The following is a 20,821-nucleotide window of genomic DNA, read 5'->3' as shown; positions in this document are numbered from 1 at the left end:
TTACGCCGACTTCGAAGCGCTTATCAAACCCATAGAAAATACCAACCATAGCAATACTGATAGTAGTTTTAAGTACAAAACTCAAGAACATATTCCTTGTGGGTTTGGATATATAGTTGTAAGGTATGATGGGAAGACAAACACTCCCGTGATTTACAGAGGTCCCGATGCAGCGGGAAAGTTCCTAGAATATCTACAAAACGAAGAGAGAATAATCAGGGAAAAATTATCGTGTAAGAAACCCATGTGTATGACGAGGGATGATTGGAGGGCCCACAAGAAGTCAACTAGTTGTCATGTTTGTAATAAACCCCTGGATGGGGATTCCGTAAGAGATCATTGCCACGTCACGGGTAATTATCGGGGAGCCGCGCATAACGAGTGTAACTTGAAACTAAAAATGAATTCTCAAACAATACCCATCCCCGTTGTGTTTCATAACCTTAGGGGATACGATTCACATCTCATTATGCAAGCTATCTCAAAGATTGACGGCGGTTTAACGTGCATTCCTAACAATATGGAAAAATACATATCTTTCTCGTTGACTAAACCTATACATTATAGGGACAAGGATGGGAAATCTAGAATAAAGCAAAGTAATGGACTTAGATTCATAGACTCCGTACAGTTTCTGTTATCTTCCCTGGACAATTTAGCTAATGCGAACAATCCCGATGACTTCGCGATAACAAATCAATATACTGATAAGATAACTCGTCATTTGTTGCTGAGAAAAGGTGCATATCCTTACGAATATATGGATGATTGGTCTAGATTCGAAGAAACTGAATTACCACCCCTCGGATCATTCTATAGTAACTTAACAGAATTTAAAATAACAGATGCCGATTATGAACACGCTCTGACGGTCTGGGATAAATTAGGTTGTAAAAATTTAGGCGACTATCACGATCTGTACTTAAAAACCGATGTACTGTTACTTGCCGATATATTTGAGATATTTAGAAAGACATGTTTAAAACAATACGGCTTGGACCCAGCATGGTACTATTCCAGTCCCGGACTATTGTGGGATGCATTGTTGAAGAAGACCGGTGTAGAACTAAAACTACTCACAGATTACGATATGCACTTGTTTATTGAGAAAGGATTAAGAGGTGGTATATCGATGGCAGCGTAAAGGTATTCTAAGGCTAATAATAAATTAGTGGAAGGATATGATCCGAGTAAACCCGACACGCATATATTATATCTCAACGCTAACAATTTGTACGGATGGGCTATGAGTCAACCTTTACACACGGGTGGTTTTGAGTGGGTGAATGATATCGATGTGAATAATATCAATGAGAATAAAGGGTACATACTAGAAGTTGACTTGGAATATCCAAGTTCGTTACATAAAGACCATAACAGTTATCCGCTAGCTCCCGAAAGATTAATGGTTAATAAAGATTGGATGTCGGAATATCAACACTCCTTGATGGGGAATACAAGGTTAGCTAACGTAGAAAAACTCGTACCAAATTTGATGGATAAGACAAAATATATAGTTCACTACAGAAATCTCCAGTTGTATCTATCGTTAGGTATGAAACTAAAGAAAATACACAGAGTTCTAAAGTTTGATCAAAGCCCTTGGATGGAGCCCTATATAAGGTTGAACACAGATTTAAGAAAGATAGCTACCAGCGATTTCGAAAAGAATCTGTATAAGCTCATGAATAACTCGGTATTTGGTAAAAGTATGGAGAATCTAAGGAAGCGTGTTGATGTTAAATTAGTCAGATCTAATGAGGAAGAAAGACTCGGGAAACTTATAGCCAGCCCGGCTTCTAACAGAAGCAAGATATTCGATAACGACTTAGCCGTGTTGCATATGCAGAAGAGTAATATAAAATTCAACAGACCGGTGTACGTCGGTATGAGTATTCCCGACTTGTCAAAACACTTAATGTATGACTTTTATTACAACAAACTTAAGAAGCAATACGGTGATAGATGCGAGGTGTTATACACCGACACAGATTCTTTGTTGATGGAAATACAAACCGAGGATGTGTATAAAGATATGGCAGAAAAAATAGATATGTACGACATGGAGAGATAAGAAAAGCTAAGGGTGTTAAAAAGTATGTGGTAAAAAAGCATATCAAACACAAACAGTATAAAGAAGCATTATTCAACGGTAGAACATTCAAACACGAGATGAACTCTTTAAGAAGTTACAATCATAGGATATATGGATTCAGAATGAACAAGACATCATTATCCCCCTTAGATACAAAGAGATGGATTGATAATGATGGCGTAACTACCTATGCTCATGGTTATGGTGGTAATACCGTACCGTCGGGAACTATGAATAACTCTTCTCGTACAAATGCCCTACCCGGTCCATCTTGAAGATAATAAAGAATAGGCTCTCCTTCTTTCGTAACCAATCGACTAATGCTTTATGTCTTAAGGGACCATATGGGATTGGTTGCGCAACGTAGGCCTCCTTCGAGTTCAGCGGGCTGGTATAAATATCTTACCCTTACTCTATCCGGAAGTTTTCGTTCTTTGCCTCTCCTCGGTGCTGAAGATTCAGAAGTCCCGGATTTCATTTTAATCGCATTGGATGGTTTCTTCCCTATTAATCTCGTTACTTCATTATTCAGCGCTGATACAACGGCTGATAATCGTGTCACCCATTCGGTTGATCTCAATCGTTCGAATTTCATTTGGATCCCATACTGATAGCCAAAGAAACGTTCCGCTAATGTCCTGTTAAATCTTTGGACGATAGCTTGACTACGGTGGGCCTCTCTTTCACCACGGACGATTTTGACGTTGTGCTTTGTTAACAGTTTAGTTATCGATCCCATAAACTCGCGACTGGGATCTACTTGAAATAGCTTAGGCCATTTTAGGAGTCCGCGTTTATATATGCGGCTCAGTGCATTAGCTACCTCTGTTGAATCTTTCGAGGTTAATGGCTCAGCCTCTTTGTATCGACTAGCCACATCCACTACTGTTAAAGCGTATTGATACGTTTTGCGTTTTACCTTATCGTGGGGAAGAAACAAGAGGTCAGCCTGATGAACTTCATTCGTTGTAAAAATATCAAACTTCTTCCTCGATATATAACGCGGTGCCGGTAAGTATATTTGCCACATCGCTTGTTTCTTTAACCAATCCTTGGCCACATCTTTAGATACCTTAGCCGCGGTGGCTAATTTTTTTATTGCTCCTACACCTTTCCAATATCCTCGTGGGCTATAGTAAATTTTATTCATTATTAATTAATATTGATGTTTAATACAACTCATGACTATCGTTGAATCGCATGATCATTTTCGCATAAAAAATGCCATTTGTAGTAGCAGTATAGGTAATACTACTTTACTACTTAACTGTGTTGCAGAAAGACAATGTGGTGTTTCGGGTTCCTAAGAAATATTGGTGTACATACAATTGACTCCCTGTAGAATGTTTCATGTGATTGATGCATTAACAATTTGCACTCTGTGATATTTTATACATGTAAATAATTTGTGAAAAACATATGTCAAAAATTATAAGTTAGGGAAGATAAGATTTAAATTTATTTTTAGGCAAAAATATGTAACTTTTAGTCCAAAAGCATAATGGTTGGCATCTCTGTAAATAGGAGTTGTGTCCTCTGAACCGTGTATTGGTTGGGGCACAGGTGACACGTGATTATCTGAACCTGTAGGCATTTGCCCTGATGATGGTTTGTCGATGTCTTCTAACTGACTTCGTCAACCAACGGGTTAGTTCCTGGTGTTTGTGTGATTGTGCTGTCCATGGAAGCCACCCATGGAAGTGGTGTGAAACGGCTGTGTACTTTATTTCAAGAACCATATAGTCCATGCGGCTGTCGCATGCTAATATCCTGATCCCAGTGGACTTTCATCCATGGGTGTGACTGTCAGCGGCTGGCCTCAACCTTATCAAGCTGTGTCACCTCTTGTGGTCTGATGAATACCACACTGGCTATTACGCCCGGCTTGGCTGTGTTGACCTGACACTTCAACCATGGCTCCCCTGCATCTTGGAAGGGTTCTTTCTCAGTTGATTGTGCGTGACTACACCATCAGCTTCTCAGACACAAGATTGGCACTTCCAGTAGGAAGCCCACACTTCTTACATGAAGGTGGAGGAGATGTCATCTTGTTCCTTAAACACGTTCATATATAAGCAAGACCATAAGGGAAAACTAATCCTCTTCACCTTCCATGAAGGTTGAGAAGCCTTCTTGTAGACTATGTAAACTGGGAAACTAAAACATATTACAGTGCAAAAAATATCAAACTTTTGATCTATGTCAACTCAGAATTATATTTTATGTTGACAGTAGCACACCCAGGAAGAAATGAAGACTTTCTGGCTGCGCATGCACAGAGGTTAGGAAGGGAGATACTATTAGTATCTCAACTGGGTATGAATAGTTGACAATGTAGAGGACTTCTGTGGAAAACAAGTTTTTGATGTATGGACTAATGTAATGAGTGAGTGAGTGAGTTGGGTTTAACACCGCTTTTAACAATATTCCAGTTATATCGCGGCATGTCAGCTTAATGTGGGAGGAAAGCCCAAAGTGATGCAGGTCTCAGACGGTTACCACTTTGGTGAAACCCACGAACATCGGTATGGTACTGACAAACCTAGAAACATAATCGGGGCGAACAAGGATTCGAACCCACAATCATAGGTTTCTGGTGTGCCCAGAGGACGCAACTCTGCACAGCGAATCGCGGCGCCTTAGACGACTGGGCCACTCGTGCCCCCATGGACTAATGTTATATATCCTTATGCAATACAATGAAATTACACCGTATCTTAATATAAGTTCACTTGAACTGTCAGTTTGTTGATCCAAAAAGAAAGGCATCTATGTGAATTTAAGCACAATACAATAAGAGGTGTCTACTCTACAGTGGAAGGTAGTGGCTGGCGAAGACGTAAGATCGCAGCCTTCCATGATTGACTGGATGGAGCAGTTACTGTGAAGAGCCATGGTAGATGTAGGAAAACCTTCAATGCCCTAACAGGGCATAATGAAAGCTCCGCCTCTTTTTTCAGCACACACAATAGATGCAAGGTGGGGAAGGTGAATGATCTATCAGACTGTCCTGGGAGTTGATTCTTGGCAATAAAGTTGCCGCACAGCCCAAGACACACCATGAATACCGCGTTTAAACCGGACACCTCGGGGGTGTGCAGGGCACTGACCCATGCAGCACTACCAGTGGGAACACCATCGTCTTCGTAGGGTCATAGAAGGAAGACGAGTGGTTCGAAGGCAGCTGTCTGAAGAGCTAGTAAAACCATGTACAGATCCCATGCAGGCAGTCTGAACTTAGCTTACTGATCTTGAAAACGAGTTCAGTGATTTTCATCATTCTCGGATTGACTGAGAATGCAAGCACAGAGTTAATGGCAGTCAGGTAGGTAGAGATGGTAGAGCCCTTTAACTGACGTGGGCTGTGCAAATAAAGGAGAAACTCCAGAAAGTGTGGTGACGCTGTCAGAGGGCCTGGAAGGAGCACTCTTTGTCGACATACGGTCCCTGTGTAGACTGAGGATAGGCTGAAGCAATAACCTTGGCCATTCAAGCCAAGTTGCCCTTGGTTTCTAGGGCATTTGGCAGAAGCGTCAGGTGTGAAACCAGGCGGGGTTTCTGGTGTGGCAACCTGCTGTGTAGGTGTAACAGGAGGTTGAGCCACACCTGAAGGTCTAGCGGGTTGCCTCTGCCAAGGGCTCGGAGGACAAGAAACCAGAATCCTACCGGCAACCGGGGCATGCCCAAATTCAGTGGGCGAGGGGCCTGGAACATTTGAAGAACCCTGGGAAGGAGAGCCGGAGGCCGAAAAGTGTATGTGGATAAACCTCCCTGGGAACGCTGAGTGTTTTGATGGAAACCTAGCACGTATTGGCCAAGCGGCTTGTAGGAGGCTTTGAAGAAACAGCTTCCAACAAACATGTGAGCTCCTTCAGCCTCATCCAAGGAGTGAACTTGCAGGTCACCTCTCCTAAAGCATGGCGCTTTAAACAATGGGGTTAAGGAAAAACGCAAAAGCGCAAAACAAAACCTCGTCCAGCCAACAAGTGTGCAAGTTGAATCACACCTAATGTCTACTGGTTGAAAAGATTCCTCCCATGAGATTGAACGATAGTCACAATCCCGAAGAGTACGGGAGAGCAGCTATAGGAGCAGCGATAATTGAAAGACCTGGTGGTTTCACCTTGCCTCTCCCTTGTAACAACATATGGGAGTCCGTAATAGGAGATGCTAGTGGCGACGATAAGGCAATTGCCAATGGCGCCATCAGTGCCACTTATGCCAAAGTAGAGTGGAAGATCAACTGAGATACTCAGGCTCCGAGGAAGGCGTCGGTTGCACCAGTGCCTCTCTGACAATCTATGAGAGTCAGTAATAGAAGGAGGTGCCAGTGGTGCTGGTGAGGCAATTGCTGCAATTGCCGATGAGTAGAGTAGAGGATCGGTTGAGATACTCAGGCATCGAGGGTGCCGGGAGCGCTGGAGGCACCACAAAAATATTTGTAAACAACATGTTGTCATGAATAAAGTTTCTTCAAACACTTTTTTATAATGTAATATTTTACTTTCATTGTCATATGTTTCAATGACGAAATTGCCTGTTCCGAGTCTGTTGGCCATCAAACATTTCCCTTCCAGTTTCATAAACATTTCCTTTGTATGCAAAAGATAAGCCTCCATAAAGTCTTGTAATCTCTTCAGTAGAGCAGTCAGGGTCACTGCTGGGAACATCACATTGCAGCCAAATATATCCGACATCAAACAACTGTATTTCTTCTATTAGATGCTGGGCTGTCTATAAACTTTGCGATAGCCTTTGACCAGACGTGTATTAGAGACAAGGCTTGTATTAGAGACACAGCATGTAATAGAGGAAATATCAGAACATTTTACAGTTCCTATTGGTGGTCATTGGGCAGCAATTTGTTTTGAATTGAAATATAGGCTATCGATATATTCATGCGCACGTTTTTTGTGTGAAAAGGTTTAACATATTCAAGAGGTGTTTCTGCAGTAAGGTTCAAACAGCTGGACTCACTGTATTTAAGAAATAAACAAGGAGTTGAAGTTGTTATTTTATTTGTTATAAGTTATCAACATTATGTACAAGCTTAACAATTTTTTACACGTGTGTAAATTATGATAACTTGCTCAATAGAATCCAATCCCAGCAGTGTCAGACATGTCCAATTTATGATGGATGGGTATTTCCCGCATATTCTCATAATCTTCACGTCGATTACCTGTACCTTTTCTCACATTACTGATTGTCATATTGCTCCGCCCAGCTATACATTCATGGGGAACAACTCACTAGGGACGCCTCTCAAAAATAAGGTTGTCCAATATACGTGATCATCAAGTTTCGAACCCCCTGAAATGATGTCATGATAAAACAATGTCTTATCGTGAAATAAACCCCGCTTCATTCTTCATTGTTCTTTATGATTTATCGCGTAGCTGTCTTATATAATACAATAAGGTTGAAACAGCTGGACTCACTGTATATTACAATAAAATGCATTGTAAGTATAAGGTAAATGGTTTATTTCCGAATAATTATTTCTTAAAGTGCACTGTTACCTGAATCTGAAGATGTTGTGTCCTGTAGTTCCTCTCATAGAATACAACGTCTTTGTTTCTGGACTTGAAGTACTTCTTCAAACATGTCTTATAGGTAACATAGATAAGGAAATGTTCTCCCTGTTGTTTCATGGGTTATATAATCACAATCTGACAATGTATCAAACTTTTCAAACAACCCCTTTCAGTGTTCTGGCTACAGCATAGTGTGTTCTCAAGTCTTGGGGAATTCGTTATCATCACAAGAGACTAAGAGACAACTGGTACCCAAACACAGTAATGCATACTGAACTGCAAAAGAAACATCACCCCAAGTAACAAGTAGTTGTCATTTAAATATCTGTGTAATTTTTGTCAAAGTTTCTAAAATTTAACATAACCTTGTCCGGAAAAAATAAATTTGATGATAAAAAGACAAAGCAGATGACAATAAAACTGATCGCTCAAATGCATCACGGTAACGGCCATGGTAACCAACCCAATGCACGTGAGTTCCGTGCAGATTGAAATGAACATGCGTTCCCCCATTTCTTGCCCTATAAAAATCCACCCAGATCGGATAACATTCATTCGTTAATAATTAAATTTTCGATGTGTTCATTGAAATTCCTGCATTCTGATCAGCTGAATTGGTCACGTGTTATTGCATTCATTTCCCAATGAATGTAAAAAATTAAGCCACGCCCACCGATGCGCAATACTTTTATTACTGCGGAATGTCGGGGAATCCCAATATTACAGTCGAGGGAATTCCCTTTCTGCTCACGTGTATCGTCATGCACAGGACATTTAGCGACTTTTATGCATATTCATTGTCCAAACTACCCTTTGAAACCGAAGGACCGAGAATGAATGAAAAAGCAAATGTGCAGGCTCGCTCGCTTGTTTTTTTCCCCCCCCTGGCCTCGGTTCAACTTTCATGTCTTCGGGTTTCATTTCTAACTAGCATTTCTCCAACTGTGTTTAACCGTAATTAGGGAAGTAATGTATGAATCTTGCAGTAACTGAGCATGTTATTTAAAACAGCTGCCTCCTCTCGGACATATTTCTTCCGGTTTGTTACAGTCTTACTGTTGCAGTTCTTTCGCCCCTTGCCTTAATTCACAGGAACAATGAACATTGTTTTGATCCCACTCTCTGTTGATTGGCTACTGACTGTGTAGGCATGTCAAGTTATGTGCATAAATTAAGTGATCACCTGATTCATGTCACGCCACAGTATGTATTCCTACACCTGGAATGTTTATCAATGTCGTCATTTTTGTCTGTTTTGATATATACAACTGTTTTTGGTTAAACTATTGTAGATAAAACATGTTTTAGGTTGTCAAATTTAATTATAAGCATTGACTGTGTATTTTTTTTGGTTCCTTGAGGTATGAATCAAAAAACCAATGTGCAAACTTTTGTAAGAATCCGCTAAGAATTTGACACTTTAATTTCAACCTAGATGATCAGTTTTGCCAAGTTTCGTCTTTTTAGTATGTCTCAAAGTATGTTTACAGTGTTTGGACAAATAAGGTTTCTCATATATCTATACATGGTGACGTTTATTTTGCGGTTTAGTATAATTATTAGAATGTGCATACAAAAATTGACGTGCTGGTACCAAGGTCAAACCCTACTTTTTTTAACCTACTATAAATCTTAGAATAAATGCCTGTTCAACTGATCTAACCAAGAGACATTGATGAAGGGCTTTTGAAACATTATTGAAAAAAAACCCAATAAGCTACAGAACAATACTTTTCTAAAAAATGAGGTTACCAGGCCTTTCCAAAATAAAGGCTAGCATGACTCTTATCTAATGTTGTATGGTGAGTCATGCTCGCAGTATTTATGGGTGCATCAAAAAGGAAAACCCGGATGCAAGGCATCAACAGAGCTCCAATTTAAAATGCTTTCTGTGAGCATACAAGTAGGTCAACTCATGAGTGAAAGCAACGCAGCAATACTTATAAAACTCCACTGATGTCATCCTATTCTTCTCCAGTCGGGTTGAATCTCATATATGGGGATGTTATAATGTCCTCAGAGTTTCATATCTGTAGCCTAGTAATGAACCTGTTCATGGAAACAATGTTTGAAACATAAAATTATTGATAAATGTTGTTTTGTATTGTTTATAAATTAGGTAAGTTTTTAATCACATTTAAAACATTCATTCTCAAGATGATATGTTAGGCCGGACATACCTCAGTTTTATCCCTCTCATAGACACCCTTGTACATACTTTATCCTACACAAAATGGATGTTGTACAAAGACATGGCCTCATTTCAAATTTTTGGCCAGGTTAACTAAAATGACAAAATCCTAAAGGTATGTGTCTAGAATGTGTGACTAACATCCACTGATATAAAAGGATATGAAATAATCTCTTGCTGAACGTCACTTGGAGATGTGACGTAGGACTGGACATGTTCAATAGGTAGAATGAGCACATGGTCCTCCACCAGGCCACCTTTAGCTAAAGCCAGGTATGTCTGAGAAAGAGAAAAGGATAACATAAAGCACCCAACAAATACCTGCAAACTATATAGATCGAGTCAGATGTTCAACTGCCCATCAAATGATCATCTGGACCAATTGAAACACTGAAAATTTACTGAACAACAAAAGTTCCTTTGACATTGAATAAGGTTTAAAGCAAAGTTATGTTTTTTACCAAATCTGAAACAATTTCAGTTTGCAACAGATTGAAGACTCCTGTAAGTGTTCAAATGGTTTAATTTGCCATACTGACTTCAGAAAATGCGTGATTTCATAAAAAAACATGAACATGCCAAAATGTCAATTTACAAATCAATAGCGTGTGTGTCCACCTCTGGTTGCAATGCAAGCAACACATCTTTGTCTCATGGAATGGACCAGGCGTCGCACAAAGTCCTGTGGGATATCTGTCCATATCTGCTGGAGCATGTTTCAAAGTTCCTGGAGTGTCTGTGGAACATGTGGTTGACGTCGAAGGCGCCGATCCATCTCATCCCACATGTGCTTGATTGGTGAGAGATCAGGGGAGTGAGCCGTTTGTTTTGTTCAAGAGAATCCTGAACAAGTCGAGCAATATGAGGCCGGGCGTTGTCATGTTGAAAGGTAATGCCTGAGCCATGACGATGCAAAAACGGTAGAACAACAGGGCCGATGATCTTGTTGCGGCAGCACTGTCCATTGAGATTTCCCTCTACCAAACGGGTCCTGTCTTGCTGTAATCCCTTCCCATACCATAACGCTGCCGCCCCCGAACCGATCTTCTTCCATGACACAATGATTGACGCAACATCCACCTCAACATCTTTACACTCGAATCCGTCCATCGCTGTGGCTGAGGTGAAAACGAGACTCGTCAGTGAATAGAACTTGTCCTCATTGCATGGCCGTCCAGCGTAGACCCTGTCTGCACCACTGTAGACGTCCTTGACAGTGGTTTCCTGTAAAAATGGGACATCTGGCGGGTCTTCTGGCGACAATCCGGCGACAATCCCTGCAAATCTGAAGCGACGACGTACGGTTTGTGAAGATATTCGTCGAGGGCCAGGGATGCTTCTGGCAGTCACTATTGCTGGCTGGAATCGATTTCGTAGGTGTGTTGTTCAAATCCAGTTGTCTTGTCATCCGAGGATGGTCCCTGACTGCATTCGCCTGTTGCCAACGTTGCCATAAACACCAAATGGTGTGTCTGTGGACATTAAATTGTCTTGCAACATCATGTTGACTCGATCCTGCTTCAAGTATACCAATGGCTCGCAGACGCTCATTTTCGGACAGGCGTGGCATTTCGTAATGTTGAATAATTGTGTAATTTTGTTGTTTTTCTGAGTGGTTGTTGTCAGCATGATGCTAAACAACGCATATGGAATCCCACTGACGCACATGTTTTTATACCCATTCTTGTGTAGTGAAACTTTTGCATGGAAAGCATGCTTTTCTGTAGCAGTTGCATTTTTGTGACTTGATTCCATACATGTACTACAATATTGAAAACCAAACTTTACTTGTTTGAAAAATACACTAAAATATTGGTGTCACAGGAACTTTTGTTGTTGAGTATACATTTCCAATGCCAATGTGTCATACATCACTGTGCAGTGACCATATGAACCTCTATAGATTTAACAGACATTAAACCCTGACACCTTTGTCTTTAATCATGCATTAATTAGCTGAATTGTTATTTTGGCATCACTTGGTATTAACAGAACATAGACATCATGGCTTTGTTTGATCAGAATTGCCCGTCAACAATCAACATGGGTAAGGGACTGGTCATTTATCAAAGGAGTGGGGCCAAGATTGAAATGGCCAAATCACAACTGGAGCTTGAAGTGACTAAGCTTGTCGTCTAACCCAATCAGGGGGTCAGACTCGCTGACTTGGTGGCATGTCAGTTTATTCCAATTGCATGAATCAGTGCTCATGATATCAATCACTGGATTGTCTGGTCCAGACTCGACTATTTACAGACCGCTGTCATATAGATGAAATATTGATGAGTGAGGCGTTAAACAACAAACATACAGAACATTTGCAAACCACATAAGTACTTGATATGTCAGACATACGATAGATGCTATAATATCCAGCAATTTATCAACATCAGCATTGTTTACAATTGACATGAATCATCACAAAGCCAACAGAAGAATCAGTAACAGATATCTGTGACTAATGCATGGATCTAGATTGGTTGCAAATACATGAATTAAATAGGCCTGTGACAAGAGATTCTTGATTTGAAATTGAATATTAGAACATATGTCAGTGGGGCCATTTCAAATATTAAGGAAATACAGGTTGATATTATTATGGTTTAAACCAGCACACCATTTGGAAGGTTTTGTTCATTCAAAGAACAAAACCTTCCAAATGGTGTGCTGGTTTTCTTGGGAGAATTTGTCAGCAAAGGGCCGGAGTCACAGGAGACTAATCACAATTTCATTTACAAGAACAATTAACAATGAACAATATCTTAACTATAGCTGTGGATGCCGCAGAGAGTCGGTACAACCCTCTGGGCTGTGGGAGAGAGGTCTGCTTGGTATGAGCGTCAAACCCCTTCTGCTTAACATTTTGCTTCTGTATGTATTTAACAAAACTTAGAACAATAAAAAGGAATATGATTGGTTGATACACGTGCCTTATGGTTAATGAATGGCTAGACAGAGGGGAATACTTAATACTGTAAATCCTGTTGGACTGGCACTAATCTTGTTGACATTAGTACTGGGTGCTTTGAAAGAGATTATGGCGTCACTATAGACGAGCTTGTATGGGGGCTAATCCTTAATGAGTCTAAATTGAAGTAATTGCTGAACGTTTTTCTAATATAGGTGATGACAGATTTACTTAAATAAAATAGTTCAAGGCAATCTATAAGACTATGTAGACATATCTTTTGTCTTATTGGATATTATGTCTGGGAGATGGGATCTTGATACCTTAGGCTAGTATTTATCTGAAAGCTTTCAATCTATTAAACTATGTAGACATAACTTTTGTCTTATTGAATAGTGTCTAGGAGATGTGTTCTCGTTACCTTAGACTAGCATCCATCTAAAAAGCTATGACTGAAATTACTGATATTCTGGATATTCATTTTACCTGATGATATGTATTACTTGCTAACTATAATTATATGAAATGTTGTATAAATGTTACACAATGATAACTTATAAAAGCCCTTGCTGTGGATCTAATTATTATATGAGAACTTAGTTTAAATGTTATATCATGATAACTTCCCCTCCGTCTGAAAAAGTTTGGACCCCAAACGTGTAAAATAAAATAATTATGGCTTAGATGGACAATGTATTAAATTAAACTGGTAGTATAGTAAATAACAAATATTATAGAGTCTCTTTGGTATACAAGGACATTTGTTTAAAGTTCGGCTGTCATCAGGGAATCTGGATGTGGAGCTGGCTTGTCTTGGCACTCTGTACTGGTGGTTTATGGTGATGTAGGAGGCCTTGAGTTCCACATCCTGGTTTGAGATTTAGGGTAGTTGGCTGTGTCCATTATCCGTTATAGAGGTTTTACATGGAAAACAAAGAAAAGAGAGTTAGCATGTTCAAATAATATGCCGTATATAAAAACTATCCATACTTCCTCAGTTCGTATGAAATAATTAGAAAAAAAACCACATAAAAAGTAAGTATGATGTAAAAATCAGTACATAATTATTTACAAAAGATGTCATGACCAGGAAGAATGTATTGGCGGCAAATTACACTAAGTATATCATGGATCAATATTTAGGATACAATCATTAGGTACATCCTTTATATACATACATGTGCATGTGCATATAACAAGTGCATTGATTAATTACATTAATAAGGTATACAAATATTAAAGTGTTCGAACTTATGTATATCCTTTTTAGAATTATTTGTTAGTGGCTTTCGTTACATTTTGGTTTGCTTTACTTTGATTTGGTTCATCTCAATTCGGCTCGATTCATTTCGATTCGGTTCTTTCCAATACAGTTTGTCTCGCTTTAGTTCGTTTGGTGCGATTTGTTACGATTCACAGTACAGGTTGCTTCGGTTTGGTATGTTTCGCTTCTGTTCGGTTCGCTTCATTTCACTTCGCTTTTGAGATTGGTTGATCAGGTCAATGCTCAAAATTTGTTGTGATACAAATAACTCAGAAGATCAGGCTGATGCTATTTGTTCACAACTGGTGAGATTAGATAATCCAAAGTGAAAAGAATTGACACAAATAAACAAAACAAGATACAGCTAATAGCTGTTTAGTGATTTGCACCGTTTATTCAGAAGATTTTGTATTTTGTGTAAAAAAATATGTTCATTTGGCCTTTACAGAGGTATATGGGGAGTTGATCCTAGTGTGGGATACCAGGTCTATGGGACATGTATGTAGCATGTTAGTAAAAGGTATTGATGTCTCCATAGTCTTTATGAGGAAAAATAACCCTTTTGAATTTTTAGATTGGTTGTTGAGACGGATTATATGGATGATAATCTTCAGGCTCATAGAACCACTGGGAGAGATCCTTCCAGCTGTCATCAAGGTAGCGCTGTATGAGGTGGGGAGGAACTATTTCAAAATAGTGTGTATGGTAATCATGGTTATCTTTGTTGTCGGTATGTGAGGTCTTAACGTAGCAGTCTCCTTGAATAATTTCAATGCCCATAACTCTCTTTATTCTATCACTTTGTACTTCTCGTAGGTGTTTTGGAATAAATGGATATGGTTTGACATCTAATTCTATGCATGGTTTGGTGTTGTCTTGCTCGACATTCCCTGACATTGTATTGCCTGACAGACCATTGACTGATGCATTGTCTTGTGCTGATTCCTTTTGGTCGAAAAACTTATGATTCAGTGGATGTTTTTGTTGTTTTCCTGACATACTTCTTTTGAGGTGAAATTCTTTCCGAATGGAGTCTGGAATGCTGCTGCCATACTCCCATGTGTTTCCTCTTTCTGGGTCCTTCCATTTCACTCTGTAGTAGATTTTGCCATTTGCTCTCTTGGAACTTACAATTGAGTCGATGTCCTCTGGATTGAAGCCCTGAGGGATATCCTTGGTTTGATTACCTGATGTTGGACTTGGAGGTGGTATCTGGCTGTTGTCAAGTTGTTTTCTGGATTTTGGCTGGTGATGGTGTCTATTCACTCCTCTTTTCCCTTTGTTTACTTTTTCATTCGTCTTGTTTGAAGCACTAGGACCTGGTGTGGCATGATTTTCCATGGTAATTGTTGTACTGGAACCTGCAGGTTTTTCTGTTGTATTTGGAGCAGGGTTTTTCTTCTTTGTTGGGGTCTTTTGCTTCAAATTCTTGTTGTTGGAAGTGCCTGCCTTAGTTTTTGAAGTGTCCTTGTTTCCTTTCTGTCGTGGAGGTGATTGATCAATGGCTTGGTAAGCTGAACTTGTTGATGGGGAATTGTTGCTGTCAAGCTGAGTATCATTGACTGGTTCCTCATTGTCATCCATGACTCCTGAATCTATGTTACTGGTGTCATTGAGGTATGGTTCTGGAGGATACTGTGGACGATCAGCAGGATCAAAATATGGCATCAGATGGTTGGCATGGACTAGTGGTTTGTGTATTTTGTTGTCAGAACTTCAGCGTAGTTTGTAGGTATAATTTGGACCTGTATGGATGATATAATAGCTACCATACTACCTTTTGGTTAATTTGGTGAAAAGGCCTTTTTCAACTTTTTGACACTAAAGACAAACTCTTTGACCTGGGGTGAATTCTGCTTCTTTTGCCTTTTGATTATATTGTTCAGAATACATCTCTTTGGCCCACGCAGTGTTTTCAGCTGCAATTGTTCTAGTGATTTCCAGCTCCTCAAGCAAATTTGAAAGATAACTTTTGTTATTGTGGCCTAAATTGTCTTTTGGAATTAATGCTACATGTTGTGGAGCTCTCATTTCTCGGCCAAAAAGCATAACGTATGGGGATTTTTGTGTCGATGAATTTGGGGCCATTCGATAGGCCATCATGATGCCAGGAATAAAATGGGGCCAATCATTTTGAGACTTGTTACAATAGGTTCTTAGTGATTGATTGATATAAGAATTGAGCCTTTCTACACAGCTGTTTGTTTGAGGATGGTATGGGCTGGTATGGGTAAATTTAATTGCCAAAAGTTCACAAATTGCTTTGATAAGTTTGGACATGAAGTTCTGACCTCTGCCTGAAATTAAGGTCCTTGGAGCGCCATACTGACAAAATATTTCTCTGATGAGAACATCTGCTACTTCTTTGCTTCTTGGGTCCGAAGTGGAAAGGCTTCACACCATCTGGATGATGCATGATGGATGATGACCAAAATGTACTTGTACCTGTCTGGTGTTGTTGGCAGGGGACCGAGGATGTCAACGTGCCATCGGGTGAAGACCTCTTCTACAGGGTGTGGACGAAGTGGTGCCTTCTTGCCATAGTAGTGCCTCTTGGTCTGTTGACATACCTCACACATTTGGACATAAGCAGCAATATCGCTGTACATTTTGGGCCAGTAGTACTTTGGCCTCATGGTGTTGTGCATCCTTTCTTTCCCCTGGTGGCAACCGCCAAACTCTGAGTTATGGTAGGAATGCAGGACTTGATTCCTGAGGGTTCTTGGGACTGCCACCTGTTTAATGAACTTGTCCGCATGGCCTTTCTGTCCATGTGGAATGAATCTGTATAGGATGCCTTCATCAATTTCAAAAGTATTGGCTTCAATAAGAATCTTTTGACGATCCTTTTCATCTTGTGGAAGAACAGCATCCTCTTTGTAGTCAAAGATATGGATGAAATCTGGACAAATCCTTTGTAGATGACATAAGTTTGGATGTTCTTTTAGCCTTACCTCAACCATTGTGTCTTGTGTAACATCAGTATTTGTAGCATGTAATGCTGCAACACCATTAACTGGTACTGACTGATAATCCTCTGGTGACTGACCAATGTGTTGTCTGTGTGTCTGATTCTAAGTGATTGACAATAGGTGTGCAAATATCCGCAAGTCTGAGTTGTCTGTGTGACCTGTGTCGATGAATGTGTGTTTGGCAAGATTGTGGTATTGCTTGTTAATTTGCTTTGCTGAGTTGAAGTTACTGAGAAGACTGTTTTCTCAGCATCTTCTTCAGTTTGGTCACTACAGCTAATATTTTCCTCATATTCCCTACGTGAGAGAGCATCGGCATTCCCATTGGCTTTGTTGCTGCGGTGAACAATGTCAAAAGTGTAGGTAGAAAGTTCCAAAGACCATCTCCCTAGCCTACCTGTGGCATCCTTGATGGATTTCAGCCATTTCAATGCTATATGATCAGTGAAGACTGAATTTTGAATTTGCAAGGTATGGATGAAATGATCTAATTGCTTCAACTAGAGCTAAGCCTTCCTTTTCTGTAATGCTCCAGTTCTTTTCGCTGCCATGAAGAGCTCTACCACCAAAACGCTATTGGATCTTCATTATTTTTATCATCTTTTTGAATCAAAACAAAACCTATGCTCATTTCAATAGCATCAGTTGCGAGAAGAAATTCTTTGTCAAAATTTGGATATGCCAGAACAGGTGTATTACTCATAGTTTATAAATGACAAAACAAAGAAATAGCAACAAAAATTTATTAATGTCTGGCAGGGGGATTCTCATTGTAATACTGACCCAGTCAGGCATACTGCAATATGCATACCATAATTAAGCCTGACTGGGTAAAAAAGTGATGTGCATGTACTCGCGTCCGAGTATAAATGCACCGCTTAGAATGGCTGCCAGCCCACCTGTGACCACAAGTCTGGTCAGCCTACCTGCGACCAGGTAGTCCAGTGAAGCTACAAGCATGGTTCCCAGACCTGGAGCTTGCCCTGATGGTAGGGACGCTTCACTGGATGCTTGAGGATAAGTTGCAATTTGCAAAATGGTGGTTTGAATTACTTATGGAAGGGGGGAAGAAGATCCACTTGTGTGGATGCTAGCCCAAAATGATCAGTTGGGGAGAATACGAGCAAACTGAGAATCCCCCATAAGTAATATAAATGGTAAGTGTATGTACAGTTGTGTATCAAAAATGACCTATGGCCCTACCATGACATGAAAATATATATGACTAGATACTACACAAATAGTAGAATAAGATGAAGGCAAAAAATTCATGAAAAATACATACATGTATACTTAGTAAGTATAAACGGTACTATAATACTAGTGGTAATAGGCTATGAGATCACTGTGTTGGTTGCGGGTTACAAGTGGCCATGAGGTTTTGTGCTCGAGCAATTGAATCCCGAGACGTTCTGATGTAACGGGTATAGCACTGAGATGTCCAGCGTCCTAGAGTCTGGATCATATGATCCTCAATATTCACTTTGGCTACCGAAGTAGCCGCACCAATTCGGACTGAGTGTCCATTGTAAGAGTCTTGGTTATAACCCGCTCTAGTCAGTAGCATTCTTAGAGTTTGAATAAAATATGTGCGGGATAATGCTCTGCCACAGGGAGACACAAAAAGAGGAGCATTGGAGTCATGTGTCGCTGCTGAGCGCCAGTAGATGTATTCGGTCATGCTGGCTACTGGACAAATAGCATTGCCAACTTGATGAAGTATGAGAGTGATTCCTTGTTGAAAAGGATCAGTTTTGGATGATTTCAGATGCAGTTGGAAGTATGACAGGTCGCTGGAAAACTTGACAGAATTAAGACACAGATGCATGTTGGGGTTGAAATTATCACAGGTAAACTCTCCGCATCTAAGAAAGGCGAAGAAAGCTAAACAACACACTGCTTTCATTAACACCACAGTGTGATATGGTAACACTCCTATTTGCATCACATGACATATATCACTTAACACTTGGGCTGTGATGGGTAACCGTATCCTGTTTGTAGGACACTGATCCTTCTTGATAGCAGAGGTGATTGTCTGTAGACGTTGTAAGTTGCCTGTAGTCCATGGGTTGTCTATTCCTGCCTTGAGATAATAGAATCTAACACCACACAAGTAGGACTTAATAGTGGAGTATCTCAACTGGAGTGTATGATAGCAATAGGTAACAAACAATAGAAGTGTCTGTTCTGACAGTTGGGTGAGTTTCCCAGGCGTGACTAGAATACCACATAAAGCCATGAACTGCATAAAGGCGGTATACCCTGACCTGTACACTTGTGCTGTTTGATTCGACACAGCACTTGACCACAGTTGTGTCAGATCTTGCTCTGTCCGCCTTCTTGTCGGGGTCATAGGTACATCAGCTGCGATGTTGGAGGACATGGAGTCGGGAGTGGGTATGTTTCTGGTGCTAACTTCCGAAACTTTGCAATCTGTAACCGAGACAATGCATCAGTAATACAATTGATCTTTCCAGGGACATGTCTTGCTGAACATACAAAGTTATTATTCACTGCTTGAAGTGTTAATCTCCGCACAAGGCGCATGATGGTAGGAGATTTAGACCGGCCCTTATTAATGATATCCACAGTGGCTGTATTGTCACAATAAAACCGGATGCACTGTCTCTTCCAATTGTGACCCCACAAAACTGCTGCTACGACAATTGGATGAAGTTCCATCAAGGCAATTGAGATGTCATCGCCAACTTGGTCAAATAGGTCTGTAGGCCAGTGAGCAGAGAACCACTTCCTTTGGAAATATCCACCATATCCTAATGAGGCTGTTGCATCAGTGTAGAGAGTTAAGGTAGGTGCATCCACTGTCTCCATGATGAACATAGATACACCATTCCAACTAGTCAGAAATGTTTTCCACATACGGAAGTCCAATCTACATTGTTGATTGATAGTAACTGTGTCTGTCAATTTGTGAACTGAATGGGCAAGCTGCAGCAAATAGCTGATGAATGATCGTCCTGGTCTAATAACTTGCATGGCAAAGTTCATATGCCCTAACACCACCAACATCTGTCTTTTGGTAACTGTTGTTTGGCGTAACAAGTTGTCAATAATCTGCCTAATCCTGGCTATTTTCTCGGCTGGCAGACTAGCTTCTAATTTCACTGAATCTAAGGGGATTCCCAAATACTCTATGCATGTGGTAGGTCCAACAGTTTTGTGAGATGCCAATGGTGTGCACAACTCCTGAAACATTTGCAGTAGAGATTCCATAGATCGTGAACCTTCCTGCAAGGATGAATCAAAACAGATGAAATCATCTGCAATTCATCAAGCAATTCTCAGCAATCCAACATATGGTGACTGACAGTGTATCAAATAGCTTTGGACTCGATCTACATCCAAACACAAGCCGAGTATAGTAGTATAGTTGACCTTGCCACCTAATGCCATGGAGATGCCACTGTGAAGGGTGAATAGGAATGAGTTTGAAGGCATCGGTAATGTCTGTCTTACACATGAAGGTACCACGTCCCAGTTGTTTGAGAATTTGAATGGCATCGTCAACTTTGACGTACGTTAATGAGAACTTCTCCTTGTCAATCAGGGAATTTAAGCTGGGATGGTGATTATCCTCATGTGGGGCTGACATGTCAACAATTAGACGCTTCTTTTTTGAATATTTGCCTTCCACCATTCCGACAGGATTGACTCTGTGTACTTGGAAGGGACTGATTTTGAATGGACCTATCAAGTAGCCTTTGGCCAATTCGCTCTGGATTAATTCTGCTGTCACTGCATCAATATTCGGGGCTTGAGTTGATCTCAGGTTGCGACAAATCTTGCTAGTGATAGGAGGATTATCAATGCCTGTAAGAAAACCATTGGAT

The 20,821-nt window shown here is 40.3% G+C and overlaps 1 protein-coding gene across 5 annotated transcripts in view; it reads right to left on the bottom strand.

Moving 5' to 3' along the window:
- Positions 1-20,821, bottom strand: part of LOC139466653 (CWF19-like protein 1) — a 411,301-nt gene that overhangs the window by 45,670 nt on the left and 344,810 nt on the right. For 4 of the 5 annotated variants that reach the window (XM_071248237.1, XM_071248239.1, XM_071248238.1 and 1 more), the window contains 2 exons: positions 9,988-10,102; positions 7,618-7,712 (listed from right to left, as the gene is read on the bottom strand). The exons of the other annotated variant lie outside the window; for it this stretch is intronic. In XM_071248237.1, coding sequence (XP_071104338.1) covers positions 7,618-7,712; positions 9,988-10,102 — 210 coding nt within the window. The remainder of the gene's footprint in view (positions 1-7,617; positions 7,713-9,987; positions 10,103-20,821) is intronic. 5 annotated transcript variants of the gene reach the window in all.

This window comes from Haliotis cracherodii, unplaced genomic scaffold (assembly GCF_022045235.1).
Source record: "Haliotis cracherodii isolate W230 unplaced genomic scaffold, xgHalCrac1.p SCAF_19, whole genome shotgun sequence".
NCBI classification, from domain to species: Eukaryota; Metazoa; Mollusca; class Gastropoda; order Lepetellida; family Haliotidae; genus Haliotis; species Haliotis cracherodii.
This window is presented reverse-complemented; position numbering and strand designations above follow the sequence as displayed.